Raw genomic sequence first — 25754 nt, forward strand, 5'->3', positions numbered from 1 at the left:
ATAAAGACAATGTATCTGGTGGATGGAAGCAGAAATATACAGGTCCAGGATAGCTCCACACAGCAAAAAATCGCTGGTCTCAAAATGTCAGTCATAAGCCGGGCGTGGTGGTGCACGCCTTTAATCCTAGCACTCGGGAGGGAGAGGCAGGCAGATTTCCGAGTTCGAACAAAGTGAGTTCCAGGACAGCCAGAGCTACACAGAGAAACCCTGTCTCAAGTCAGTCATGCCAAGTCAAGAAATCTTCTGTTTAGATTAGAAGGTTGTGGCCATGTTTATGTTTAAGCTTGAAGGTTGTGTATTGGACACATTCCAGAAAGCACCTTTCTTACTATGGGGTGTCCTCTGCATGACCACAGAATTCTAAGTATGACATGTTCAAGTTTGCATCCCAGTAGGGCATCCACTGTTTCCGTGTGCTCTGTTCTGCCCCTAATGCAGAGGCTACCATGGTCACAGCCATCCTGGTTCTCTTGGAGTGGATCCGTTGAGGTATGTATGACCTTGGGTTCTAGTGTTTTCAAGTTGTGGCAGATGCTGAAGACTTCAAACCTTTTGGAAGAGACTAACCATTGCAGCAGATGTCTTAATTTGTCTGTAGGTTGGAAAAAGACTGGGAGTAGCCACGTTTTGTTGCAGACCATGTTGACTCTCTTCTGGCCTCTGTGGGCATTGCATGCACATGTTTCACAGCTAAGCACTTGGGCAAGTGTAGACAAAAAATAAAAATAAATATGTAAATTACTTAGACACTACCTGATATAGTAAGAAAATTTATTTAAAATTTTATTTGATTTACAAAGCAGTGAAACAGTTAAGTAGAGGTCATCTTTTTTTTTTTTTAATGTTATTTATTTAAACACAAGATCCTACATTGTATCTAGCCTTGAACTCAGGATCCTCCTGCCTCAACCCCCTTCATTCTGGAGTTAAAAGTATATATCACCATATCCAGTGTATTAATGTTTTGTAATGAAAAATTAAAACATATAAAATTGGTCCAGTGTAGTCAGTCCTATTAGTCCAGGCCTGTAAATTCAGCCAAATGAGAACTTAGGTAGAGGTCACAGTTTCTGCTTCTGCCTGGGCTACAGAGTGAGTTAAGGCACAGCTGGAGAAACGTATTGAGAGCCTGTCTCAGGAAGCAAGAGGAGGGCCGAGGGTGTGGCTTGGTGGTAGATACTTGCTGTCTTAGTCAGGGTTTATATTCCTGCACAAAACATCATAACCAAGAAGCAAGTTGGGGAGAAAAGGATTTATTCAGCTTACACGTCCATGTTGCTGTTCATCACCAAAGGAAATCAGGACTGGAACTCAAGCAGGTCAGGAAGCAGGAGCTGATGGGAGGGATGTTTCTTACTGGCTTGCTTTCCCTGGCTTGCTCAGCTTGCTTCTTATAGAACTCAGGACCAGCCCAGGGATAGGACCAGCCCAGGGATGGCACCACCTACAATAGGTTGGGCCCTCCTCTCTTGATCACTAATTGAGAAAATGCCTTACAGCTGGATCTCATGGAGACATTTCCTCAAGGAAGGCTCCTTTCTCTGTGATCACTCTAGCTTGTGTCAAGTTGACACTGAAAACCAGCCAGTACACTTGCTTAGCAGGTAGTAGGCCTTAAGGTTCAACTCTCTGAACCTGGGGAGTAGGTGCTTGAGGGGGAGGGAGCATCTAGTATAATGGATTGAGAGTTATTGCCATGCATTAATAACAATTATACTTTGCTAATGAGATAATCCTTTTTAAATATAGATTAGAAATTGTAGCATGTAGAGGTCAAAGGCCTGGAGGAATGCCAAGCGTTCAGTGAAGGTTTGCAGCTCCGCAGTTCTTTCTTCTTCACCATAGTAAAATTAAGGAACAAGAGTGTTTCTTTGAAAATAAATGTAGTTTTTTTTCTAAATTACTTGACTTTGAGCTTTTGTCTTTAGACAGCCCAGGCTGACCTTGAACCTGTGCTAGACTGGAAGTCTTGATATTCCCATCTTAGCTCCCTAAATGCTGCAATTTCGTATGGGTACCATCATCCCTGGTTTTATGAAAAATTTTAAATGTCATATTCCAATTCTTCAACTCGAGACAGTTGATATTCAGAATTAAAAGTGAATGTGTGAAACCAAACTGTGAATCATTTGAGATGTTAATGGCATATATAGTTCCATGTGTTAGCTGCTCAGCTTAGTTTTTCTTTTGTTGTACTTTCAAAGACTTGAGGGGAATGACGTCATGGAGTGTTTATGTGCTTCTCAGAGTCTGCTTAACTACTTGGTTCCCTGTTTTTTTGTGATTTTTATGATTTGTGACTTATGGCAATTAGTACAGTGATAATATACTTATTAGTTTTAATGACTAGGCTTGAAGGCAGGTATGCTAGCACAAAACTGTCTGCGACTTTAGTACCCAGGAAGTAGAGTCAACAAGAGAAAGGATTGTATGCTAACCTAGGTGATGGAGTAAGACACTGGCTCAAAGGTAACCCCCAAAATATCCTCCCCAAGCAACCCCTTCTCCCAAACAACCCCTATAACAACCCTCACTAAAACAAACCCTTCCCCCAAGCACCCCCGCCCCTCCCACACAGGTGAATTGGAGAAAGCTTTGTCATCATGCCACACCAAGAGTGCCTTGTACTACACACACATTCTTCCTCTATATCTTTGCAGGGTTCTGTTGCCTTGGGCTGCCTGGAAACTATCTTTGTTGGACATTGGTAGGCTTCAGAGAGGCTCTGCAGGAGCTGCTTCCTTTTATTGCAGTGTTTTTGGATGATTGCCTATAGAGGCTTATTGCTTTGTGTTACCGTAGCAATTATTTGTGGAATAAGAGCAAGCTGGGGTGGGCACTTACACACACACTTCTAGCCTTCACAATAGCCTTTTAAGGTAGGTACTGTTCTATCCCTGTTTTCACAGGTGTAGAGAACCGTATGCAGACAGGTTAGGACACTGGCCATGAAGTCACATAGTAAATATTAGGGATCAGAATGGGATCTAGCCTGGATATTTTAAAATTCTAAGTTTTGATTTTGAGAAGGGGTCTTGATGGTCTTAAACTCTTGGGCCTAAGTGATTCTCCAGCTTCACCTCTTGAGCAGCAAATCTCAACTTGTGGGTCACGACCCCTTTGTGTGTGTGTGTGTGGGGGGGGATTGTCACACAACCTTTTCACAAGGGTCACATATCAGATAGTCTGCATATCAGATATTCTGCATATCAGATCTTTACAATTCATAACAGCAGCAAAATTGCAGTTATGAAGTAGCAGTGAAAACAATTTATGATTAGGGGTTATAACATGAAGAACTGTATTTAGAAGCATTAGGAAGGTTGAGAACAGCCGCTCTAAAGTATCTGAGACTACAGGTGCATGCTACTACGTCAGCCTTAGCTCTTGAACTCTTAGCAAGTGTGTTATGTTCAAATCTGAGTCAGACAAAGTCCCTATAATTTTTAGAAGATGAGTCTAATGAGATTCAGAGAAAATGAAGGTAGCTCTCATGCCAGTTATTCTACAACCAAAGGTAACATTCTAAATCATTAGAGAAAAATGAGATTTAGCATATGGTAATAAGTGGATTTCTGCCTCATTTATTCAGTTATATGTTTGTACACTGAACAGGCTGAATGGTTACTATTTGTGTCTCTTATTAAATGTAGAGACAGATGAGAAAAACACAGAGTGAGGAAGAGAGATTCTAGTCATAAACACTCAACATTGCATAGCTGCAGTATAGATGAGGAACACGGCTCTATGAAGAGGAACTGTAGCGGTAAATATTTAGAAGATCTACTCTATGCTCCTGTCTCTGCACCTGCCCAACAGCTCTGGATTCGTGAGTGAAAAGACCAATATACACAACCTTTATATAACTTGCTTAATGTTTGGGCACTTCCAAACCTTCCTGAAGCTAGCACACACTCCCCTCCAGTATTCCTGAGTTAACATTTTCTAAATCTATATTTTTATCTTTGTTACCCTGTTTCCTTCTGGGCAGCCTTCCCATGGGGCCGCTTCCCCTTTGCACCTCCTGCAAATTAATTAGCATGAGAACACCAGCCAGCACAGAAACCCAGTGAGAAGCAGGGCAGAAAAGAGGTTTCAAGGAAGATGGGTTGGCTGAGATCTGAAGAATGAATGACTTAGCCAGGATGTGGGAAAGGAAGGGCATGGGCCTCAGAGATGGGGAGGTGTGCTAGGTCAGGGTGCAGTTGGAACCAAGGAGAGCAGTGGGAGCAGAGGGTAGGGACAGCCCCATGAAGAAGGCTGTTGGGCTGTTGGACTGGCTGTCCATGTTTTGAAAAGATTGCCTGGATCTTTGCTGAGAACCAAGCCATGGTGAGCAAGTGGAGTACTGCAAAGATGGCTCTGCAACTGATCACCTGCCCTGTGGCTCTTCTCTCTACCTGGACAGAAGTCTCAGGCAGGCAGAGGAACTCCTCAAATGCTGGTATCCAGCAGCTTTCGGTTCTGGCAGTGTTTGGCGGCAGTGGTCAGGCAGTATCCTCTAGGTGTTCTGGCCTTCCAGCTTCTGGGATCTGAACTCTTGGCTCTTGGCATGGCTGTGGTTAAAGCTCTCAGCCTGGGGGCGGAGCCCTGAAGACTTGACAGCTCTCTGGAGCTCTTCAACCAGAGCCTGCAGGTTTTCCTCTCTGACTCCTTCCAGCCTCTATTCATTTCAGATTTCTATTCTCTTGTTATTTTTGTTTCTGTCATCTTCTCTGGATACTCTTGAACTGTTTTGCTGCCCCAGCTTGGCTGCCCCAATTCAGCCGCTGGTGGGACCATTCAGGGTGCCTGTTTCCAGTGAGAATGGGGTTCCTGAAGGGGCTACTCAGGAAGACAACTATCAAGAGTCTGCCTTCTTCCACCATGCAAGACCCAAGGTCATTAAGCTTGGCAGCAAGTGCCTTTACCACCTAGGCCATCATCAGTCACAGAAAGCTCCCTGCTCTAGCAACAGTAGGAGTTCCCCTCCCCCCCCCCCCCGCTCTGTCCAAAGTGGAAATGGTGGCAGGGTGGTCTAGAGTTCACTGATGCTTGTGGAAGCAAGAAATCTGGTACAATTGTTTAGGCAGTCCCAGGGTTGCCCCTTCAGGAGCCAGAGTGATAAGCTGCAGTCAATATATAGCTTTCTTGAGGTATCTGTAGAGTGTTCAGGGCTATCTGGTTATCTGTCAGACCCATTTGTTCTTTTGTGTAAGTCATCTGGAGAATTGAGGGAGAGTCTGAGAGCTGCTAATGAGATATCTTCATGCCCCAGTGTGTGCTTAGTTATTAGACAATGATAGCAGAAGAGGAGCTTACAATGTACATTTAACCTTAGTGTTAACTAATAGTAACTGATTTTAATGCCTGCTCAGTGCACAGGGGCATGGGGAGATCCCCTCATCTGTATCACCTAGCGATCAGTTTGGTTATTTTAGGTTTATTTATTGTATTTTGGGCTTATGAGTATTTTGCTTGCATGCATGTGCACTACATGTGTACCTTATGTCCTGGAAGATCAGAAGAGTCACAGGAGCCTTTGGAATTGGAGTTATGGATGGTAGTGAGCTGCCACACGGGTACTGAGTACGGAACCTAAGTCTTTGTAAGAGTAACAAGTGCTTTTAATAGCTGAGCCATTTCAAAAGCCCCTGGAGACTACTTCTAGTAGAATTTCTCTAGTTCTGGAGGGAGATTCAGGTTGCCTGTAGTAGACAGATAACAGCAGAGAAAGAAAATTTATGCATTTGAGAATTATTCGAGGCAAAATCTGTTTGACTCCTGATTATGTATAGCAGTGAGGGAGAGAGTGGTGTTAAGTGTAACACATAGGTTTTAGACTACAGAACCAGACCTTGGACGGGCCCACTTACTGCGATGGGAAAACTGGCAGGGCCATTTGGGGGAAGGTTATGATTATGCCCTTGGGATTCTCTTTATAATAGAGAGCAGAGCTTCCAGGACCCTCACTGTTGAGCTTCGTTAAGACCTAGGGCCCAAAGTAGTTTTATACAAATATATAGCAAAACACACCTAAATAATTCAGTCAATATTTTAATATATAAAGTTAGGCCAACTAAAGTACAGGCCTTAATATTTCTAGTTAATCAATGGACTTACTTCAGCATATCTGGGTCTTTTTTTTTTTTTTAATGAAGCAAAGTTAGAATTTATTAAGTCTGTTTGTTTAGAATTTTGACATCAATCCCTATCTATACCCCTGACAATTGAAAAGCCTTTACTTTTTGTTTTGGCAGCACGAGGCATTGGACCCAAAGCTACATTCCAGTTCTTGTAGTCTACCATAGGGAACAAATCAAATAAATAAATAATAAATAAATAAACCAGCCACTGGTATTTAAATGTTAAGTTACTCTGTATTAACTCTGAATGTTTATTAAGAAATTCAAGATATTTCTTTTTTTTCCTCACGGTTTTTATATGGTTTTATTTTTATTTTACTTTTTTTTTTTTTGGTTTTTCGAGACAGGGTTTCTCTGTTTAGCCCTGGCTGTCCTGGAACTCACTCTGTAGACCAGGCTGGCCTCGAACTCAGAAATCCACCTGCCTGTGCCTCCCAAGTGCTGGGATTAAAGGTGTGCACCACCACGCCTAGCTGGCAGGGCTGTTTTTGTCTTAACTGTAAACATTACCTGGTTCCTGCTAGTCTTTTGAAGGCATTTCTCTGTTTTGTGTCAGATAACTTCAATATACCTTGCCTGTTGTGACACCTAACTTCTTTGTTTTCTTCTGTAATAATATATAAATCTGATGCTAACTTTGACAAAATTACATTCAGATACAGCACGCTCCCTTGTGTCCGTGTCTGTTTGTCAACCTTTTCACTGACTCCTGCCTACCTGTACTGGGACCCTGATTTCTCCTGAGGATTGAGGGGGGGCCCACTGAGGCCAGTCTGTGGCAAACCCGAGTGTCTCTGACTTAACCATAGTGTTTGTATTAGTATTTCATTTTAAAAGTCACTGGAGAGATGGCTCATCTGTTGAGAGCACATACTGTTCTTGCAGAGGACCTGAGTTTGAGTCCAGCATCCACATCAAGCAGCCTACAACCGACTGCAACTCCAGCTCCGGGAGAAATCTGACACCTCTGACCGCTGTAGGCACTGTATTCATGGAGTGCACACATACACCCTGGACTCACTCTCTCTCTCTCTCTCTCTCTCTCTCTCTCACACACACACACACACACGCACACACACACACACACACAATTTAAAATAAAAAGAAATCTTAAAAATTAGCTGGATGGATGCAGCGGTGGATGCATATAATCCCAGTACTTTGGAGGCGGCGTCCGGAGGATCAGGAGTTGAAGGCTGTACTTGGTTACATAGGGAATTGAAGGCCAGCTATTTCAAACAAACAAATTTGTTTGATATCCTGTTTCAAACAAACAAACAAAAACAGTAACAACTTAAATTTTAACTGGATTATTGATAACGTTGAGTTTCTTAAAGTATGGTTATTTGGGGGAGAGCAGCCAGCAAACTAATTCCTACAAACTTGTTATGCAGGGTTGCCTGAACTATCCTCTGCTGCAAAACATGAAGACAGTTTGTTTAGGGATTTATTTGAAGACTATGAAAGGTGGGTTCGTCCTGTGGAACACCTGAGTGACAAGATAAAAATCAAGTTTGGCCTTGCAATATCTCAGTTAGTGGATGTGGTAAGTATATATGCCGTTACATGCTCTACTTTGCACTTAGGAAAAATCAGTTTTTTCCCAGGTGTGAGTCAGCCACTGGAGGTTGCCAAGGTGACCAAACATAGCCCTTTGCTCATAGGGCTCTTCAGGAAACAATTGCTAGTATGCCACAGGCATAAGAATACCCTGTTTATATGTTGTTGTGAAGTTTAGAAATGGTTTTATCTCATTTGCTAGTAATAGGCCTATCCTTAATGAAATTTAAACATATAAAAACATTTTATGTTGAAGTTCCCCTTAAATGTATGTGAGCCTGTGCTGGGAGGTCTGATAATAGAATCATAGATTATCTTAATATTGTTTCAAGATAACACTTCAATGGGCAGTGGTGGCTCACGCCTTTAATCCCAGCACTAGGGAGTCAGAGGCAGGTGGATCTCTGAGTTCAAGGCCAGCCTGGTCTACAAAGCATGTTCCAGGATAGCTAGGGCTAAACAGAAAAACCCTGTCTGAAGAAAAATAAATCATACTTCAAACATCAGGGAGTAGAGAGAGCGCTCAGAGCTTAAGGCTGCTCTTGCAGAAGACCCAGAGTTGCTTCCCAGCACCTACGTAATGGTCACAACCACTGATAACCCCCATTTTAGGGGATCTGGTGCCCTCTTCTGACCTCCATAGGTACCAGGCATGCATATGGTGCACATACATACGTGCAGGCAGAGCACTAATACACATAAATAAAACAATGTTTCCAGAGAGATTTTATGCATTGTTCATTAGGGGTGAATTACCTGCTTCTCGGTGTTTATCCTAAGAAACTCACACTTTAAAAACTAATTTCTTATTGGTCTGATAATGCCAACAGTTGTTTTTAGTATAGTGAACAATTTTTTACTTATATTAAAAACAACACTAGTGTGTCTTTATGTTATGATTATAGAAGAAACACATGATTTTTAGAGAGTTTTTAAAGTGTAAAAATGTACAAATAAAATAAACAGATTTGTATTCTACCATCCATTGGTGACTAATGTTAACAATTGATAGCTGAGGTAGGAGCGGGTTCATACTTACAAGCTTGGGAGGTAAAAGCAGGAGAATCAGGAGTTCCAGGTTATCCTCTACTTCACAGAGAGTTTGAGCCAGTCCTGAGACCCTGTATTTTAAAAAATACAGTTTGTTGTATTTCTTGCCAGTTTTTCCTTTGTGCCTGTTTTACAAACTTGGGATTCTTATTTCTTTATTTTATTTTGTGTGTATGAGTGCTTTGGCTGCATGCATTTCTGTGCATCACATGCATATCTGGTGTGTAAGGGAGTGGTGAGCCTCTGTCTGGGACTGGGAATTGAACACAGGGCCTTTGCAAGAACAACAAATGCTCTTAACCACCGAGCCAACTCTCCAGCCCCTGGGATGTGTTTTTATACACTTTTGCTGACTGCTTTTCTCTCAAATCCTCATATAATTTACTTGCATAAACTTGTCTGGTCTTCTTATAATGATGCCATGTTTGTACATGAATGCCTGGATTCTCCTTCCTTTAAGGAGGGCGGGCTGAGTACAGTAGCACACACTCTCCCACCCTTTCAGAGCTAAGGGATGCTGTACTCATATCTTAGAGCCTCTCTTGAGTTTGAGGAAATATAGTAGTTGAGGCCCTGAAAACTAAAGAGAGAACCGCTAGTGGGGTGCTTTAGGTAGTTTACCTGAACTACAGAATGTTTAGAGGAACAATAGCAGATTAATCTTATTTTCTTGAAAAACAGATGAATTAGCAGAATGTTCATTGTATGTGGAGAGGAACATTTGTATTGAAATGTACCGATTATATATTTTTTTAAGCTTAAGGATCATATTATTAAAGTTTGAGAGAGATGGGGAGAGGGAAGAGAGGAAGAGAGAGAGGGAGGAGAGAAAGGAAAGGAAGAGAGAGTGGGGAAGGCAGGGAGAGAAGCAGGGCAGGGCAGCTGTAAATCTCAACAGGTGCAGGGAGGAGGGAGATGGAGAAGAAAACCACACCTTTTGAGTTAGGGTCAGCAGTGAAGGTCTGTGAGCAGCTAGAGAGGGAAGGCAGGGTCTTCAGAAAAACAGAGAAGGCCAGAATGTCAGGAGAAGCATACGTGGGGGTTTGGTTGATACTCAAAGAAGAACTAGAAAGGAAAAAATGAATTACATTTTTTTTTTAGCCAGAACTCAGAAAAGTAGACAGGCTTACAAGTGATGCCTATCACTGTCAGCAACTGCCACAAATGTACACACTTTTAAAGAATTATTGCTATGTAACAGAAATAAGCAACCTTACTTCTTCTTCTTTTTTTAATAGGATGAGAAAAACCAGCTAATGACAACCAACGTCTGGTTGAAGCAGGTGTGTATAGCAATCACACAGGCATGGAGCAAGCAGCTGGCTACACTGTTCATTACAGGCTACAGCAAGGAGGAGCTTGAGTGTGTGCCCTGTGGATTGTCAGGTTGAGAGAGCTGAGAATAGATGGAGCCATTGTACTCATTGTGCATGTATGTATGTATATGTGCATGTTTTGAACCAGAGTCTCGTTATGCAGCTTCAGTCTTCTGTCTTCATCCTCCCAAGTTCTGGGATCACCACTGTGTCTGCTTTAGTTGACATTTTTTGTGGTTCTGATATGTGTTAAGCACTGGAGAAACGGCAGTAATGGAGCAGACAGAACTCACTGTTCCCCAGGAACTTCATCCTAGTGGAAACAGAGTGAGCCATAGTGCCTTAGAGACAGACAGGCTGAGAGAGGGTCACGTGGCAAAGAGGATGGAGAGTGTTGGCTACTATACTTGTAAGCAAAAAGAAACACCCAACCAAGCCGTAAAAAATGACTGAAAAGGCAAAGTTTGTACAAAGTCTCAGGGGAGATGACACAAGCCTTATGGGCACCTAGGGGACAAGACTGTTCTGGGTAGAGGGGCCAGTAAGTAAAAGGCCAAGAGGTGGGATTGCATCTAGCAAGGGAACCAGTATGGCTAGAGGTGTGTGAGCCATGGGGAGGGGTGTGGTGATGGGGTCAGAGGAGCAACGAGAAGCCACTAAAATATTAAAAGCCATTAGAGTATTAGTTTATAGGACACCACAAGGATTTGGAGTTTTACTTTTATTTGTTGTTATTTTTAAAAAATATTTATTTCTGTTTATGTATGAGTTATTTAGTCTGCATACACACACACATACACAAAATGTCCAAGGAGGCCAGAAGAAGACATTACATCCCCTGGGACTGGCATTACAGAGGGTTGTAAGCTGCCATGTGGGTGCTGGGAACTGGACCTGCTGTTCTCCAAGAGCAGTGAGTGCTCTTCGTCCTGAGCCATCTGCCTGGCCCCAGAATTTTGGCTTTTAATTTGATTGCAACAGGACAGGATAAGGATGCAACTAGTTATTTTATTATCATTATTAACATGCTAACTGTGCATGTTACTGGGATTCACTGTGATATTTTCATGCATGCAGTCCTCATGCATTGACTGTGTCCACCCTGTACTCCCCCTCCCCCTCCAGCACCCTTCCCATTCCCTAGTGACCCCCTTTGTAATGAATTATTTTTATGGACAGAATGCCTTTTACATGAAGGGCTTTTAAATTCTGGGCCACCATTCTTGTGTCTCTGGCTGCTGTTGAGTGTCTCCCATTGTTTATGCTTTTGCTGTCTCTGATTATTTATACCCACCACCAGTTCCCTAATTCCAGACTTACAAAAGACAGGTTGATGTTGTTTGTTTGTCTGTTTGCTGCACTGGGGATTGAACCCAGGGCCTGAAGGATGCCAGGTAGGTCTACAGATGAGCTACATCTCCAGTTCATTTCTTAGCTTGATACAGTCACAGAATTGTTACTGCCTGGGCACTGAGCAAAATACTTAAGTGTATGGGATGTATGATAAATCCAACTCTCATTCCACCAAATCAGGGCACAGTATAGCTGGGAAGGAGAACGTTTTCCCTGAACCTGGACTTTAGGGACTGGTCCATGGCTTCAGGTTTTGAGTACAGTCAGTTGGTAGGAGAAGAGGGGCCAAGCAGAGACGCTTGGATGTATCAGCATGGGTACTCACCTGTGCCCCATCAGGAGGACCACAGCGAGAGACATTGCTCAGAGGGATGGCTTATTATTAGTTGAGGTTTACTGAATTAGAGTACAAATGATTCATGCCTAAAGTTCCTGGGTATGACAAAAAGTGTATTTTAAACTTATTTTATTATTGCTTGATTGAAATGGAGGTGACTTTCTCATTTTAAAGGAATGGATAGATGTAAAATTAAGATGGAATCCTGCTGACTATGGTGGAATAAAAATTATTCGTGTTCCTTCAGACTCTCTGTGGATCCCAGACATCGTTTTGTTTGATAAGTAAGTCATATTCTAAGTATTATTTCCCATTTCCAAAAGAAAACTTATGGGGCTGGAGAGATGGCTCAGCGGTTAAGAGCACCAACTGCTCTTCCGAAGGTTCTGAGTTCAAATCCCAGCAACCACATGGTGGTTCATAACCATCCCTAACAAGATCTGATGCCCTCTTCTGAGGTGTCTGAAGACAGCTACAGTGTACTTACATATAATAAATAAATAAATCTTAAAAAAAAAAAAGAAAACTTGTATTGCTACTAGGCACTAGTAATTTTTCCCCTCTTGTCTGCAAAGTGTTTAGCTATGAAATCGAATGGATCGACTTTGTGTCTCTTTGTTGCGTGCATACTGTGGATCCTTTGCCTTTTTTGGTGTGTTGGTTTTTTTTTTTTAATCATAAAAGAGTTATCTGATTTCTGAAATAAGATAAAGGACGTGGCCAACGTGGAATAAAGAGAAGTGGGGATAGAGATAATGGTTGTGGTTCATTTACACATGCAGTAAACTCAAGTGCTTGGGAGTGTGCTCACTGCGAGCTTACATGCTGGGCTCCACCCATCGTACTTTGCCTGAGGTAGTTACACTTGTCTATGATCACAAAGCTCTCATGCAGTACAGTAAGGTTTCACCCAAAGACACTGTCATCTCCACTTACCCCTTATTCAAGTCAGACTTCCAGGTTTCAGGGAATTTGTTTTTTTAGTTGAGGTTACAGTTTATGGTCACCCCTGTTTTCTAATATTACGTAAATACATTGTCATGATGGCACAATCCATTTTTCCCGTGGTGAGGAGTTTGGGGTTCATTTTTGATGATAACGTCAGTTACCAGCTGTATTTCTCCTCCCCTCTTCTCCCAGGGCCATCTCAGAGTAAATGTGAGAGTTTGCATGTATCCTAAAGCACCCTGTCTTATTTGCAAAAGGCTTTTAGAGCAAACATTATGCAAAAAATGATCTTTTGAAGCCTTTTACTCCTGTGTTCCCCGATATGGAAGGATGGAGAAGGTAACACGAGGCAGCTTCCGGCACATTCTCTCTCTCTCTCTCAGTAACCGAAAGCGCCTTGTCCTGTTTGCACAAAAGCTTTGGCTTGCAGACAGATCAGATGCTGTGCAAAAGCAATCTTTTGAAACCTTTTGCTTCCATATTAGCATGAAAGGATGAACAAAGCTTGCAAGGTAGCATGGCGCAGCACCATGAGCCTCAGCTGCTCTCCGTATGAAAACATTGCTATGACTCAGCATAGAGAGGTTGCACAGCACTGTGAAAAGCCCACAGGACTTGAAGCTGCAGAGCAAGACTGTGACAGAATCAGGTGCTTCTGTCTGCAGCTGCGCCTGCGCTGCACGGGAGCATCCAGGTGTGCCCTGCACGGTGCCGATACTCCTTCCTCTTAGGGTAGAAATCGTCTATTATTTTGGTGGAGGAGAAAGTCTAGGAATGAGGATTCAGGCTCTGCCTTTCTGCCATTCCCAGTATATAAATAGCCCGATCCTATTTGTATGTAAAGTGGCATCTTTTCAATGACTAAAATCTCAACATTTTGAGAAACATGGATTTGTCTGTCTCACAATACAAAGGGAAGAATAGGCTCACTCCCAGCAGAATTCTTACATGATAGAAAGATGTCCACGAAGCGTGTCCCCATGGGTGGAGCAGGCATTTGGGCAGACAGTAATTTCAAACTCATTTCACACTATTACCCACAGGTTCCTTTTAAATTAGGCTTAATCAAATGTGTCATTGGGTTGTTTGACTTTGGCACTACTATTGTGTTTCTTCTAGTGCAGACGGACGTTTCGAAGGGGCCAGTACGAAAACAGTTGTCAGGTACAATGGCACTGTCACGTGGACGCAGCCAGCAAACTACAAAAGCTCTTGCACTATAGATGTGACCTTTTTCCCATTTGATCTCCAAAATTGCTCCATGAAATTCGGCTCATGGACGTATGATGGATCCCAGGTCGATATAATACTAGAGGACCAAGATGTCGACAGAACAGACTTTTTTGACAATGGAGAATGGGAAATCGTGAGCGCAATGGGGAGCAAGGGGAACCGGACGGACAGCTGCTGCTGGTACCCCTACATCACCTACTCCTTCGTGATCAAGCGGCTGCCTCTCTTCTACACCCTGTTTCTTATCATACCCTGCATCGGGCTCTCGTTTCTTACCGTGGTTGTCTTCTATCTCCCTTCAAACGAAGGTGAAAAGATTAGCCTGTGCACCTCGGTGCTGGTCTCTCTGACTGTCTTCCTTCTGGTGATTGAGGAGATTATACCGTCATCTTCCAAAGTCATACCTCTGATCGGGGAGTACTTGGTGTTCACCATGATCTTCGTGACCCTATCCATTATGGTGACTGTCTTTGCCATCAACATCCACCACCGCTCTTCTTCCACACACAATGCTATGGCGCCGTGGGTTCGTAAGATATTTCTCCACAAGCTTCCCAAACTGCTCTGCATGAGAAGTCATGCCGATAGGTACTTCACTCAGAGAGAAGAAGCCGAGAAAGGTGGTGGACCTAAATCTCGGAATACTTTGGAGTCCGCGCTCGATTGCATTCGCTACATCACGAGGCACGTCGTGAAAGAGAACGATGTCCGCGAGGTCTGTGGCGAGTATAAACACCCCCGCACAGTAGGGTATCCACACGAATCTCACCCTCCATTTCCCCAGAGCGTCTTGAATGACCCTGGAGAAAGTTTAGCAGTATGCATTTGAAGGGATGGTAATATTGACATAGTTCTTTGGCTCTGGAATAATTTACTGATTTAGATTTATCTTCCATAACTTTGTTTCTGAATTTTTACATTATAGTTATCAAAAATTACCTTTTTTGAAGACTGAGTCTAATGTAGACCTTAAAAGTACAACCAAGATACTTTGCATAAAGACATCTTTTTGTAGCTTGTTTACAAAAGAATATTAGTAAAATTGAAAAGAGCAAGATACATGGCTATAATTCTGCCATTCAGGGACTGAGGCAGGAGGATTGAAAGTTAGAGTCTATCTTTATGTACTTTAGAAAGTTCAAGGTTAGCATGGGCTGTCTACATAGGGAGACGATGTCCCATAAAAGCAAAGTGAAATAAATAACCATAAAAATAAAGAAAAGGAGTAAGGGGTTTTCAAGTGTTATTTTATACTTCAAAGTTTTCATATTAAGCAGTAATAGTTCCTAATTTGCTTAAGACAAAATTTGCTTAAAGCCTTACATAAAAATAAGTTTGAGCTGGGCGTGGTGGTGCACGCCTTTAATCCCAGCACTCGGGAGTCAGAGGCAGGTGGATTTCTGAGTTCCAGGCCAGCCTGGTCTACAAAATGAGTTCCAGGACAGCCAGGGCTATACAGAGAAACCCTGTCTCGAAAAAAACCAAAAAAAAAAAAAAAAAAAAAAAAGTTTGATTGGTTTGCTAATGATAATTGATAGTTGAAATGCAAAAATTGGACTAAAAATTGGTTTTACCAATTTATAGTGTAGAACTGTTTTTTAATACAAGTTTTCAATTGTCAATTTTTATTTCTATTATAAATAAATTTCTTTTATATTTATATTCTATCTTTAAAGTTTTGACTATTAATATTTTCATATCTGAATTTACATTTAATGGTCCCATTAAGATATGTAAATTCTAAGTTTTTATTAATATTTCACATCTCTGTCTTTCCCTCCCTTGCCGCCTTCCTCCCTCCCTTCTCCCTTCCTTCCTTTTTCCCTCCCTCCTTCCTTCCTTCTTTCCTTCCTTCCTTCCTTCCTTCTTCCTTTTTTTTTGTTGAGACAGTCACTTTGTATTCCTGGCTAGCCTGGAACTTGATGTGTAGACCAGGCTGGCTTCAGACTTACAGAAATTCCCCTTTTGGGATTAAAGGCATGTTCCACTATGCCAAAGCCCCTACTGTCCCCTTTTTTAAAGAAAGCTTCACTGTGTAGCTCAGGTTAGCCTTGAACTGTCAATCCTTTCACTTCAGCCTCCTGAATGCTGGGATTTCAGCAAATACTGCCACGTGCAGGTTATGGCTGTGAACTAACTTTTTGTTATTGTTCCAAGGTGCTGGCCTTCAACTTCTGATCCTCATGCCTCAGTCTTCCAAGTAGCTGGTACTACATGCTCCTACCACTGTGGCCAGTTTACTTTTAACACACTAGTACTTGTTGACTGTACTATTCTATGGCAGTATAATTGAATTATTGTAGGGCTTACGTTATTGATTGAATCTTAAAAGGTAAGACTTTAATGAATATAAATTCCAAATTTAAATTTAGAATGGAATTTAATAAATTATACTAATCTGTCTTAGAGATCTGGGCCTAGGAGACAGCAAATGATTGATTATCTCTGTTTTTCATACTAAAATACAGCTTTATATATATATATTTTTTTAACAGGTTGTTGAAGATTGGAAATTCATAGCCCAAGTTCTTGATCGGATGTTCCTATGGACGTTTCTTCTGGTTTCAATCATTGGGACTCTAGGGCTTTTTGTTCCTGTTATTTATAAATGGGCCAGTATAATAGTCCCAGTTCACATTGGAAACACAATTAAGTGAAACCAAGAAATCACACTGGATTTAGTGAGCAGTCAAGCAGCTCTTAGGACAGATATGCCATCATGAAAATATTTACAATTTGATATAGGCTGTAACAGATTAGCAGTTTCTGACATTGGCTACTGTTGTCCATTAGAACTGCAGTAATAGCCTTGAGTAGCAACGTTGTCCGCCTGCACCAGTGAAGGCCTGCCATTGCATCCTGGCAGATCCTACTAACTTGCAACCAGTAATGAAGGGCATCTTTGGAGTGCTGGAAAACGCAGCTATATTTGAAGACTGTTAAAAGCTTTTCCCCAAATTTAGTAAAAGCATATATTTGTGTGGTTTTGAATTTTCAGAATGGGTCTTGTTAAATTGTCCAGGCTGGCCCTAAACCTCCTGAGTAGCTGGGACTATGGGTGCACTCCATTTTGCCCTGCTCCGTATTCATGGATATAAAACACATCATACTTTTATAGGAGATAAGCCGATTACTTGGTTTAATAATAACTATTGCTGTGAAGAGACACCATGAACAGCAACTCTTTTTTTCTTTTTTTGTTTTTTTTTCCAGACAGTGTTTCTCTGTGTATCCCTGGCTGTCCTGGAACTCACTCTGTAGACCAGGCTGGCCTCGAACTCAGAAATCTGCCTGCCTCTGCCTCCCAAGTGCTGCGATTAAAGGCGTGCGCCACCACCACCCGGCACAACTCTTATAAAGGAAAACATTTAATTGGTGCTGGCTTACAGGTTCTGAGGTTTAGTCCATTATTGTCATGGCAGAAGCATGGCAGCGTATAGGCAGACATGATGTTGAAGTCAAGAGTTTTCTACATCCAGATTGGCTGGCAGCAAGAAGAGAGAGTGACCCACTGGACCTGACTTGATCTTCTGAAACCTCAAAGCCCACCTTCGGTGATACACTTTCTCCAACAAGCCCACACCTCCTCCTAGTGCCACTCCCTGGTGATCAAGCATTCGGTCTATGAGTCTATGAGAACCATTCCTGTTCAAACCACACTTGATTTGATGCTATTCTTTACTGACAATTTTAATAGGAAAAATGGTAACTAGAAACTCCTTAAGTCTACTTTATTCTTCATATGGCGATATGGAATGGCTTTTGTGCTAAGTAATTTTGCAGCTTAGCTTCCACTGAAAACATACAACAGGCAACTCCTGCAGACATACTCTTTGTAATGACTTTATAATTCTGCAGTGGCATATTCTTTGTAATGACTTCAGTCACCTTGTCCATATTCTTTGGTTAGGAGAGCTACTTATGTACATTATTTATCTCTGACTTCAGAATAATACTGCAATTGCACAGGTTCCCATCTCAAAACGGGATGCTATGTCTCTGTCTTGATAGTTCTATGGAAAAAAACATTCTGGGCTGGATACGGTGTCTCATACCTGTCATTTCTACTTTCAGGAAGCAGAGGCAGGGGAATTGCTGTGAGTTGTAGGTCATCCTGTCTCAAAAGCCAAACAAAAATTGCCCTTCTGAGTTGATGTAAGCACACTGTCACATCTTATAATGTCTCAATCATCTTTTACCCCAATTATAATTGTCAAATCTTAGAGCAAAATGCTTTAGATTTAGTCTAGCTAGTCTATTACTAGGTATGATATCAGTCAGTACTGTATAATGTAACATGGGTAAAGTAGTTAAACTTCATCCCTAGTGCCCCAACTCAGCTATAACCCAAAAGCTCGTGTTTGATTCACAACTCTTAGTTGTAAAGTTAGCAGCATCTTCAGTTATTAATAATATATTATTAACAACTTAAATTCAAGTCAGCATTCTTTGGAAGGCAGGATGGACCCTGTCAAGTTTTATTTTATTGTGATTGTTGTGTTTACAACTGTTAGAGTGGGTGGAAGTCTGTACTGTAGTTTAGTAAATATCCCTCAAAGGCTCATTGTTGAAAGCTTGGCCATGGTGTTTTAGGAGGTGGTGGGATCTTCAGGAGGAGAGGCTCTAGCAGAGGAAAGTCAGGTCTCTAGGAGTGTGCCCTGGAGGATATTGAGACTCCAGCTCTTCCTTTTGCTTCCCAGACACCACGAGATAGACGACTTGGCTCTGCTCTGTGTTTCCCAGTGTTATATACTGTCTTGACACTGACCTCAAAGCAAGAGCCAGCCATTCATGAACTAAGGCCTCTGCAAGCAGGAGCAACCTCAAGGCTTTCTCTTGATTATCTCAAACGTTTTTTCCCATGGCAACAGGAAGCTAATAGAATATTAGTACCCTGAGGTGGAATCTCTGGTGTGACTTTTGCTGTGGAGTCTACTTCTAGTCATTCTAGACTTTAAAAAGATAGGAATAGAACAAAGAGACAATTCTGCCCAAGTACAGCTTGGAAACCAATGAGTTTACTGTGGCTACTTATAGGAACATGGGGGGAGGGGTTTTTCCCAGTGTCATGGAAGAAACCATAGAAAGCCCACCCTAGCTGGGGAACAACTTTTACAACCTGCAGATAACAGCCTTGCAGTTTCCTCTTTCCCGTTGTTTGCTATTATTTTTTTGTTTTTTTTTTTCTTTCAAGCTTTTATTTAAGTGCACTGACTGAATGATTTGAATCTTGTTAAAAGCAGCCACATCCATGGACTGTATGTAGTCCTCAAAAGCAGTAATCTGCTCTTCCAGCATATCCGTTCCAACCTTATCATCTTCAACTGCACACTGTATTTGAAGCTTTTTAATGCCATATCCCACTGGAACCAATTTAGAGGAACCCCACACCAGGCCACCTGCTTGGATGCTTCAGACACACTCCTCTAGTTTTGTCATGTCCGTCTCATCATCCCAAGGCGTCACGTCTAGTAAGATGGAAGGCTTCGCAACAACTGCAGGCTTTTTAGCTTTCTTGTACTCATACTGTCCAAGGCGTTCTTCTCGTGGTTTCTTTGCTTCCTTGCTTTCCTCCTCCTCATTTATAAATTCAGGAATAAATCTTGGGAGTCTGGTAAGTGCTGTGAGTTTTATGAATCTAGTGAGCCTCCCTCTTCCTCCTAGAAGGGAATATTTCAACCTGGAGGAAACAGCCACACAAAAGGGTAGTTATTGTGATAATAAATAATGGTGTAGCTCTGAAGCCTTGAATCTGGAAAGGTTTGAAGAAATGGGATAGAGAAAGCCTAGGATGTGTAAGCACTTACTTGTATGAGTATTAAAGACCAGACCAGACATGCTATTACCAATGTTCTGGCCACCCGCCAGAACTTGAGGGTAAGACCCTATTTCTGAAGTAGCACATACTTAAGTCATGGAACATGAAAAAATGAAGCTGGTACTGACTTGGAAAGTTCATCCCGACTGGACTGCTTTCATAGTGTGGAAGGTGCTATGAATGCATCCAGAGGACAAAAGCAATCAGCAACTGACTGTGAACCTTAGGAACTATACTAACGACTGCCTGGCAAGATTCACCCTCTGGCACAATAGCATGTGAACATCACAAGAGTGCCCAACCACTTTCTGATTGAGTCTAAATCCTTCAGAAGACAAAGCCCATACCTGGTACCATCCAATGGCCAAGAACCTATGACTAGACAGGTAATGGGCTTTTGGGGGGAGAACATATTACTACTATTCTGCTAAATGGACATACTGTTAAACTGACACCTAGTGACTGATTGTTTTACGCTTATATAAATGCATCTTTCAGCCACTTGGCCACAGTGTAGAGCATAAGCAACTGTAGAATCCTCAGACCTAAATGAGACACAGTATACCACACCCTTTCTTCTCAAGGCTCAGAGACCACTTCAGAAGACAGTAAAGAGTGTAAGACCCAGAGATGTTGGATGACTACAAGGAATGTGTTTTCTGAAGGGCAGCTACACCTATGAGCTCATAGTGGTTGTGATAACATGAATAAGACCTGTGCAAGGCCAAGATATCTGATACAATTAGATAAAATCTCATCACAAAGAGCAAAGCAGGGTGTGAAGTCCTGCTCCTAGCTGAGCTACTGCTGGCAGTTGCTGGACACTGGAGAAAGAGTTATGTTTCTCTAAGAGAGTAGCCCCGGGTAAGCTGACCACATTCCAGTGGGAGGCCATATACCCAAGAATGCTTGGGCAACACAAATTGGTCTTGATAAGTGTATTTTTTAATTATCACTTTTAAAGGACACAAAGTTGAATGAGTCAAGAAGAGAGAGAGTGTAAGAGGAGGGGATGAGTGTGACCAAAACATGCATGAAATTCTCAATGAGTAAAAATATATTTTAAAAGGGAAGTCAAGTGCTTGGCACCAGGATAATAACATACTGTGAAGGCGCCTCAAGAATTATTCAGACTCGCGTCTGTTGTAAGCTCAATGGATTCAGACAGTTTTTCCTAAATAGACCCAGGTCAGCCTCCTTCCATAGGGCAATTTAGAAACTGTTGCCTTGAAACTCCTTCCTCATCTGCAGATGCTCAGGTAGGCCCTGTATAGCTTGTACAAACCTGAGCATCATCCATGTGATGCCGATTATATAGACGTGCAAAGTGCAGGGGTTGTGGAGTCCTGGAGGTTTCCACAAAGATTTCAGAGGTTATCAGCTCTCAAACTGGCAATATGTTGGAAACAAGAGTGTGAAGCTGAATCTACAATGGAGACCCCAGAAAGCAAGGGGTAACAAACTGTGGAGTGCCTGCTGAGGAGAGCTTTATGAGGTGAGTTCAGCCAGCCCTAGAGTACAGGCACAGGGGCTGCAGTCTAAGTCCGTAGGAGCAGGACTGCCTGTGCCCTTGGGATTTCACACACTGCCATGCCACTGTGTGCGCCAGAGGCCAGATGTCGGCCCTGCTTGGTTTTGCTCTTGCTTTGATCTGATCCTTTCTACACATCTGTGCTCCTTTGTGGAATAGAAATGTTTACGTAGTGTCAATGCATTTATAATCTTTTTACAGCTTCTCTGCTGCGTTTGACATGGACTATGGAACAATTCTGAAGCAGTTAAGACGTTGGGAAGTCTGGCAAAAACAAATTATGAAATGGACATAAGTCTTTGGAAACCAGGCCACATTCTGAGTAAGTGCCAAAGGCCAGTGTATCAAAGGTTTGGTCACCAGCCTGTTGGTGCTACTCAGAGGTGTGGAACCTCTAGGAAGAAAGGAGCTTGGTCATTGGGAGTGTGTCCTTGGAAATACAGGAGCCCAGTTTCTTCCCCATTCTTTCTGCTTCCAGGCTGCTTTGAGGCGAATGTCATTGATAAACCATATGCTTCTTACCATGAAGTATTGTCTCATCACAAGCCCAAAAGGAATAGACCACATGAGTGACTGTGGACTGAAACAATGAGCCCAAATATACATTTCCTCCTTTAGAGTTTATTATCTCAGGTGCTAAACAATATGAGGAAACACTAATAAAAACTAATGTAAATTGCTGTTAGCTATCTTAGTTTATATATATATCCCCCATCTCTTATATCTCAATCACTGTTGAGATATTTGTAAGCCAACAAATTTCATAGAACACATTTACTTTTGACTTACTGAAATATGAGCCACAGTGAATTGCAATTGTCAGGTTTTATTTTTGCATAGAAGAAAAAACTAGTGAGAATACTCAAAATGGTCTCTATGAGCTCTAGGAGTTGTGGTTTAGATTTGGAAATGTAATGTGGGAAACTCAATTCGTTCAAATAGCTTCTCAAGCACAACTAATTTTGACAATGTCCTACATTCTGGGTACTCTGACAACCGAGGCACACAGGCCTGTTATTGGCATCCTAGTGGGCAGGAACCATTGGCTGCCGAAGTCCACACATCTCTTATCCCAGTACAATTCTGGAGCCCAAACCCTAGTGCTATAATAGTGAAGCCTTGGCCAGGCGTGGTGGCACACGCCTTTAATCCCAGCACTCAGGAGGCAGAGGCAGGTGGATCTCTGAGTTCGAGGCCAGCCTGGTCTACAGAGTGAGTTCCAGGACAGCCAGGGCTACACAGAGAAACCCTGTCATGAAAAACAAAACAACAACAAAAAAAGGTGAAGCCTTACCCTGACATCCTAGAGTCTGGATGACTCCCTGCAGCGCATGTGTGAACCTACTATGCAATACTGTTTGGGAAGTTATTAGGTCATGAGGGCATGCCTTGACAAAGGGAATTAAGATTCCAGAAACACTAGCCCTTTCAGTCAAGTGGAGACACACTAGAAGGTATGCTTTATGAAGAAGACTCCTCCCCAGACAGTCTTGCTGGCCCCTTGATCCTAGACTTCTCAAGTTCCTAAACTATGAGAAATAACTGTGTTTAGCTGTCCAGTTTTTGTGGTTTTGTTGTTTTGAGACAGTGTTTCACTATGCAGCTATGGTTGGGCTGGAGCTCACTAACTAAACCAGGCTGGCCTGGAATTCATAGAGATCCAACCTGCCTCTGACTCTACCTTTTGAGTGCTGGGATTAAAGTCTTGCAGGGCTCTATGGGATGTTTTTCTAAATTAGCAACTTTAACAGACTATGGTAGTTTACTAACAATGAGTGTGAGACCAGGTGTCACGTCTCAGGGTATGATATGTGAGGTTTAGCAACAACAAAACTGAAGTGGAAGCGTGGCCTTTGGAAAAATAGTAAAGAATGGAAGTGATGGGGTGCTTCAGGAATACTCTACAACGTCAAGTAGTTTATGGGCTGAACAAATGAGTTCTATAGAGATCCTGAGCTAATGGATTTAATATTTATGAACAGAAAAATTTTCTATCTAGTTTTCAATCATGGGGGTAGTGAAATGTTCATTTATCCTTAATAAATAACTAGACATTTTTCTCCCACATTTCTTTTTTACAAAAAAAAAAAATCAAGATGAGTTGAAAAAACCTTTGAAATAGCAAACTCCAAGCCAGTGATTGGATAAAGTGTGGTGCTATTGAGAAAGTGTCCTTGCATCAGCACAGGGAAGCCTTGGCGAACAGGTCACAGTTTATGTGTCATCTCTGGCCATCAAGGGCTGCAGAAATAATCCTGCAGTTCCTAAAATGCACACCAGGATGAAAACCCAGAGAAAAATGCGATCAATCACCATGGCAACATACTTCCAATCATCTTGAATCTGGAAAACAAAGCATAAGAGAAAATGGAACATGAAGGAGAAGGGTCAGTTTTTAGTATTAAGTCTTTTAAGGTAAAGAAGCCATTTTATTTAATATATAAGAAATATTTTCTACTCATTGATATGATCTGAGGAAATCTATGGTGATGGTTAATACTGATTGTCATCTTGACAGGATCTACAATCACCTAGGAGACAAGCCACTGGGCATACTCAGGTGAGATTATCTAATTAGGTTTGCCTCTGGAGGTGACCATGAGGGACTATCTAGATTAGACTGATGAAGGTGGAAAGATCTACCCTAACCATGGTTGGCATCCTTTCCTGTGCTAGAGTCCTAGAAGAGTACAAATGGGAGAGTAAATTGAATGGCAGCCTTCATCTCTCTGCTTCATGGCTGTAGATGCAGTGTGACCAGCTGCCTCACGCTCCTGCCACTGTGACTGCATGATGGACTATTCTCCCTGGAGCAGTAAGTCCAAATAAACCCTCCCTTAAGTTGCTTCTTATCAGGCATGTGGTCACAGCAATAAGAAAAGCACTAATATATCTACTAACCTCAAGTTTCATGTAGCGGAGATACAGAAGAAAAATACATGCTATTTTAGCTCTGTTTCTAATGAGAATACATTTCTCTTTCAAGGCAAGGTCTGGTCTTCATGTCTACACGGTTTAGGTAGGGCTCAAATTGTTCATCACCCTGTCGCAGCCTCCTGAGAGCTGTGATTACAAGTATGTACTACCACTCAGAAATGTGTGTGTGTGTGTGTGTGTGTGTGTGTGTGTGTGTGTGTGTGTGTGTAAAATCTATTTTTCTCTAAATTGAATTCCAGTTATTAAAGCTAATATACCTCTACAGGAGGATCTGGAGCCTTTGTTAGAATGATGACTTTAATCCAACATCATTTAACATTGTTTCAAAGTACTAATACTTGTTTTAGATTCTAATTTCCGTGTAACATCTGTTCCAAATGTGAAATAAGCCCATCGGGCAAGCCTGACATTTTTCTTTGTCCCTACTTCCCTTTAAACTGCCCACCTTACCAAATGACATCCTCAGTTGTACAGCCAAACAGGCTGAACAGCAGACATAATGGCTGATGGTACAGCCAAAGATGGAAGAAAGAGCAAGAATAATTGTATATAATGAGCTTCAATTTAGGCTTGAAACAGGAAGGAGAATCTATGGTAATTAAACTCCCAGACAATTCAGAAAGCAAAGAAACCACAATTGCACCGAGAGAGAGCCCAGGAGTCAACTGATCTGAAGCAATGATCACATAATGAAGAAGCAGCGTGTAATTCTGTAATTCAATTAAGCACACTGAAATGGCCTGGGAGATGTGGTTTCTATTTCACCATTATAAGCTTGAGTAAATGTGTCCTTTCGGTGACACCGTGAAGTCACAGTTGTGGTAAAGTTAGAATCCTAATGCCCTGTTTGATTTAAGTGACTCTCTCTGAATTTGTGAGACTCGTACCTGTACTTCAGGTCCACAACCTGAGTCTTATGTATCCCTCTATAGGACAAATAAGAACACCCCCGAGGCTGTAGGAGACAGCCTGTAGGAAAAGGTGACAAACTTTCCTTTTTTTTTTGTTTTTCTGAGTCAGGGTTTCTCTGTGTATCCCTGGCTGTCCTGGAACTCACTCTTTAGACCAGGCTGGCCTCGAACTCAGAAATCCGCCTGCCTCTGCCTCCCGAGTGCTGGGACTAAAGGCGTGCGCCACCACGCCCGGCCAAATTTTACTTTCAATCAAGCTCTGCTCCTTTCTAGTCTGAGCAAATTTCATCTCCCTTGGTCTCAATGTCCTCATCTGAAAACCGGGGATAAAGACAGCGCGGTCTCGGGGCTGCTTCAGCAGACCCCTTGATGGTCAATACTTTTAATATCAATGTTGATTTAAGACATGGCCCTTATCCCTGTATAAATCTGAGACAAGATACAATGACCCAGTGTTGGAATCCCACTACAGAGGAAGCTGAGACAGTATAGTTGTGAGTTCAAGGCCAGCTTGGACTACAAGTGAGGTAACTAATATATTCAAGGGCATCTAACTGATCTGAACACAGCTTCTGACTCGAGGCGAATTCTCTCTCTCTCTCTCTCTCTCTCTCTCTCTCTCTCTCTCTCTC

At 42.1% G+C, this 25754-nt stretch overlaps 2 protein-coding genes across 2 annotated transcripts in view; one reads left to right on the forward strand and one right to left on the reverse strand.

The window, feature by feature from the left end:
- The first annotated feature begins 7510 nt into the window (after positions 1–7510).
- Positions 7511–16831, forward strand: Chrna5 (cholinergic receptor nicotinic alpha 5 subunit). Its single transcript, XM_029543407.1, has 5 exons — positions 7511–7674; positions 9977–10021; positions 11919–12028; positions 13812–14640; positions 16421–16831. The coding sequence occupies exons 2-5, from the start codon at positions 9995–9997 to the stop codon at positions 16580–16582; spliced, it is 1128 nt and encodes a 375-aa protein (XP_029399267.1). The 5' UTR covers positions 7511–7674; positions 9977–9994; the 3' UTR covers positions 16583–16831.
- A 6640-nt stretch (positions 16832–23471) lies between these two features.
- Positions 23472–25754, reverse strand: part of Chrna3 (cholinergic receptor nicotinic alpha 3 subunit) — a 13148-nt gene continuing 10865 nt past the window's right edge. Inside the window, exon 6 of the mRNA XM_021207790.2 lies at positions 23472–23617. Within this exon, the coding sequence (XP_021063449.1) occupies positions 23489–23617 (129 nt within the window). The 3' untranslated portion in view covers positions 23472–23488. The remainder of the gene's footprint in view (positions 23618–25754) is intronic.

Source organism: Mus pahari, chromosome 10, assembly GCF_900095145.1.
Source record: "Mus pahari chromosome 10, PAHARI_EIJ_v1.1, whole genome shotgun sequence".
NCBI lineage: Eukaryota > Metazoa > Chordata > Mammalia > Rodentia > Muridae > Mus > Mus pahari.

Coding starts and splice junctions, on each gene's coding strand:
- Chrna5 (XM_029543407.1), top strand. CDS start 9,995: ATGACAACCAACGTCTGGTTGAAGCAG. Junction 12,029..13,811: donor GACATCGTTTTGTTTGATAA/GTAAGTCATATT, acceptor TGTTTCTTCTAG/TGCAGACGGACGTTTCGAAG. Junction 14,641..16,420: donor AAGAGAACGATGTCCGCGAG/GTCTGTGGCGAG, acceptor TTTTTTTAACAG/GTTGTTGAAGATTGGAAATT.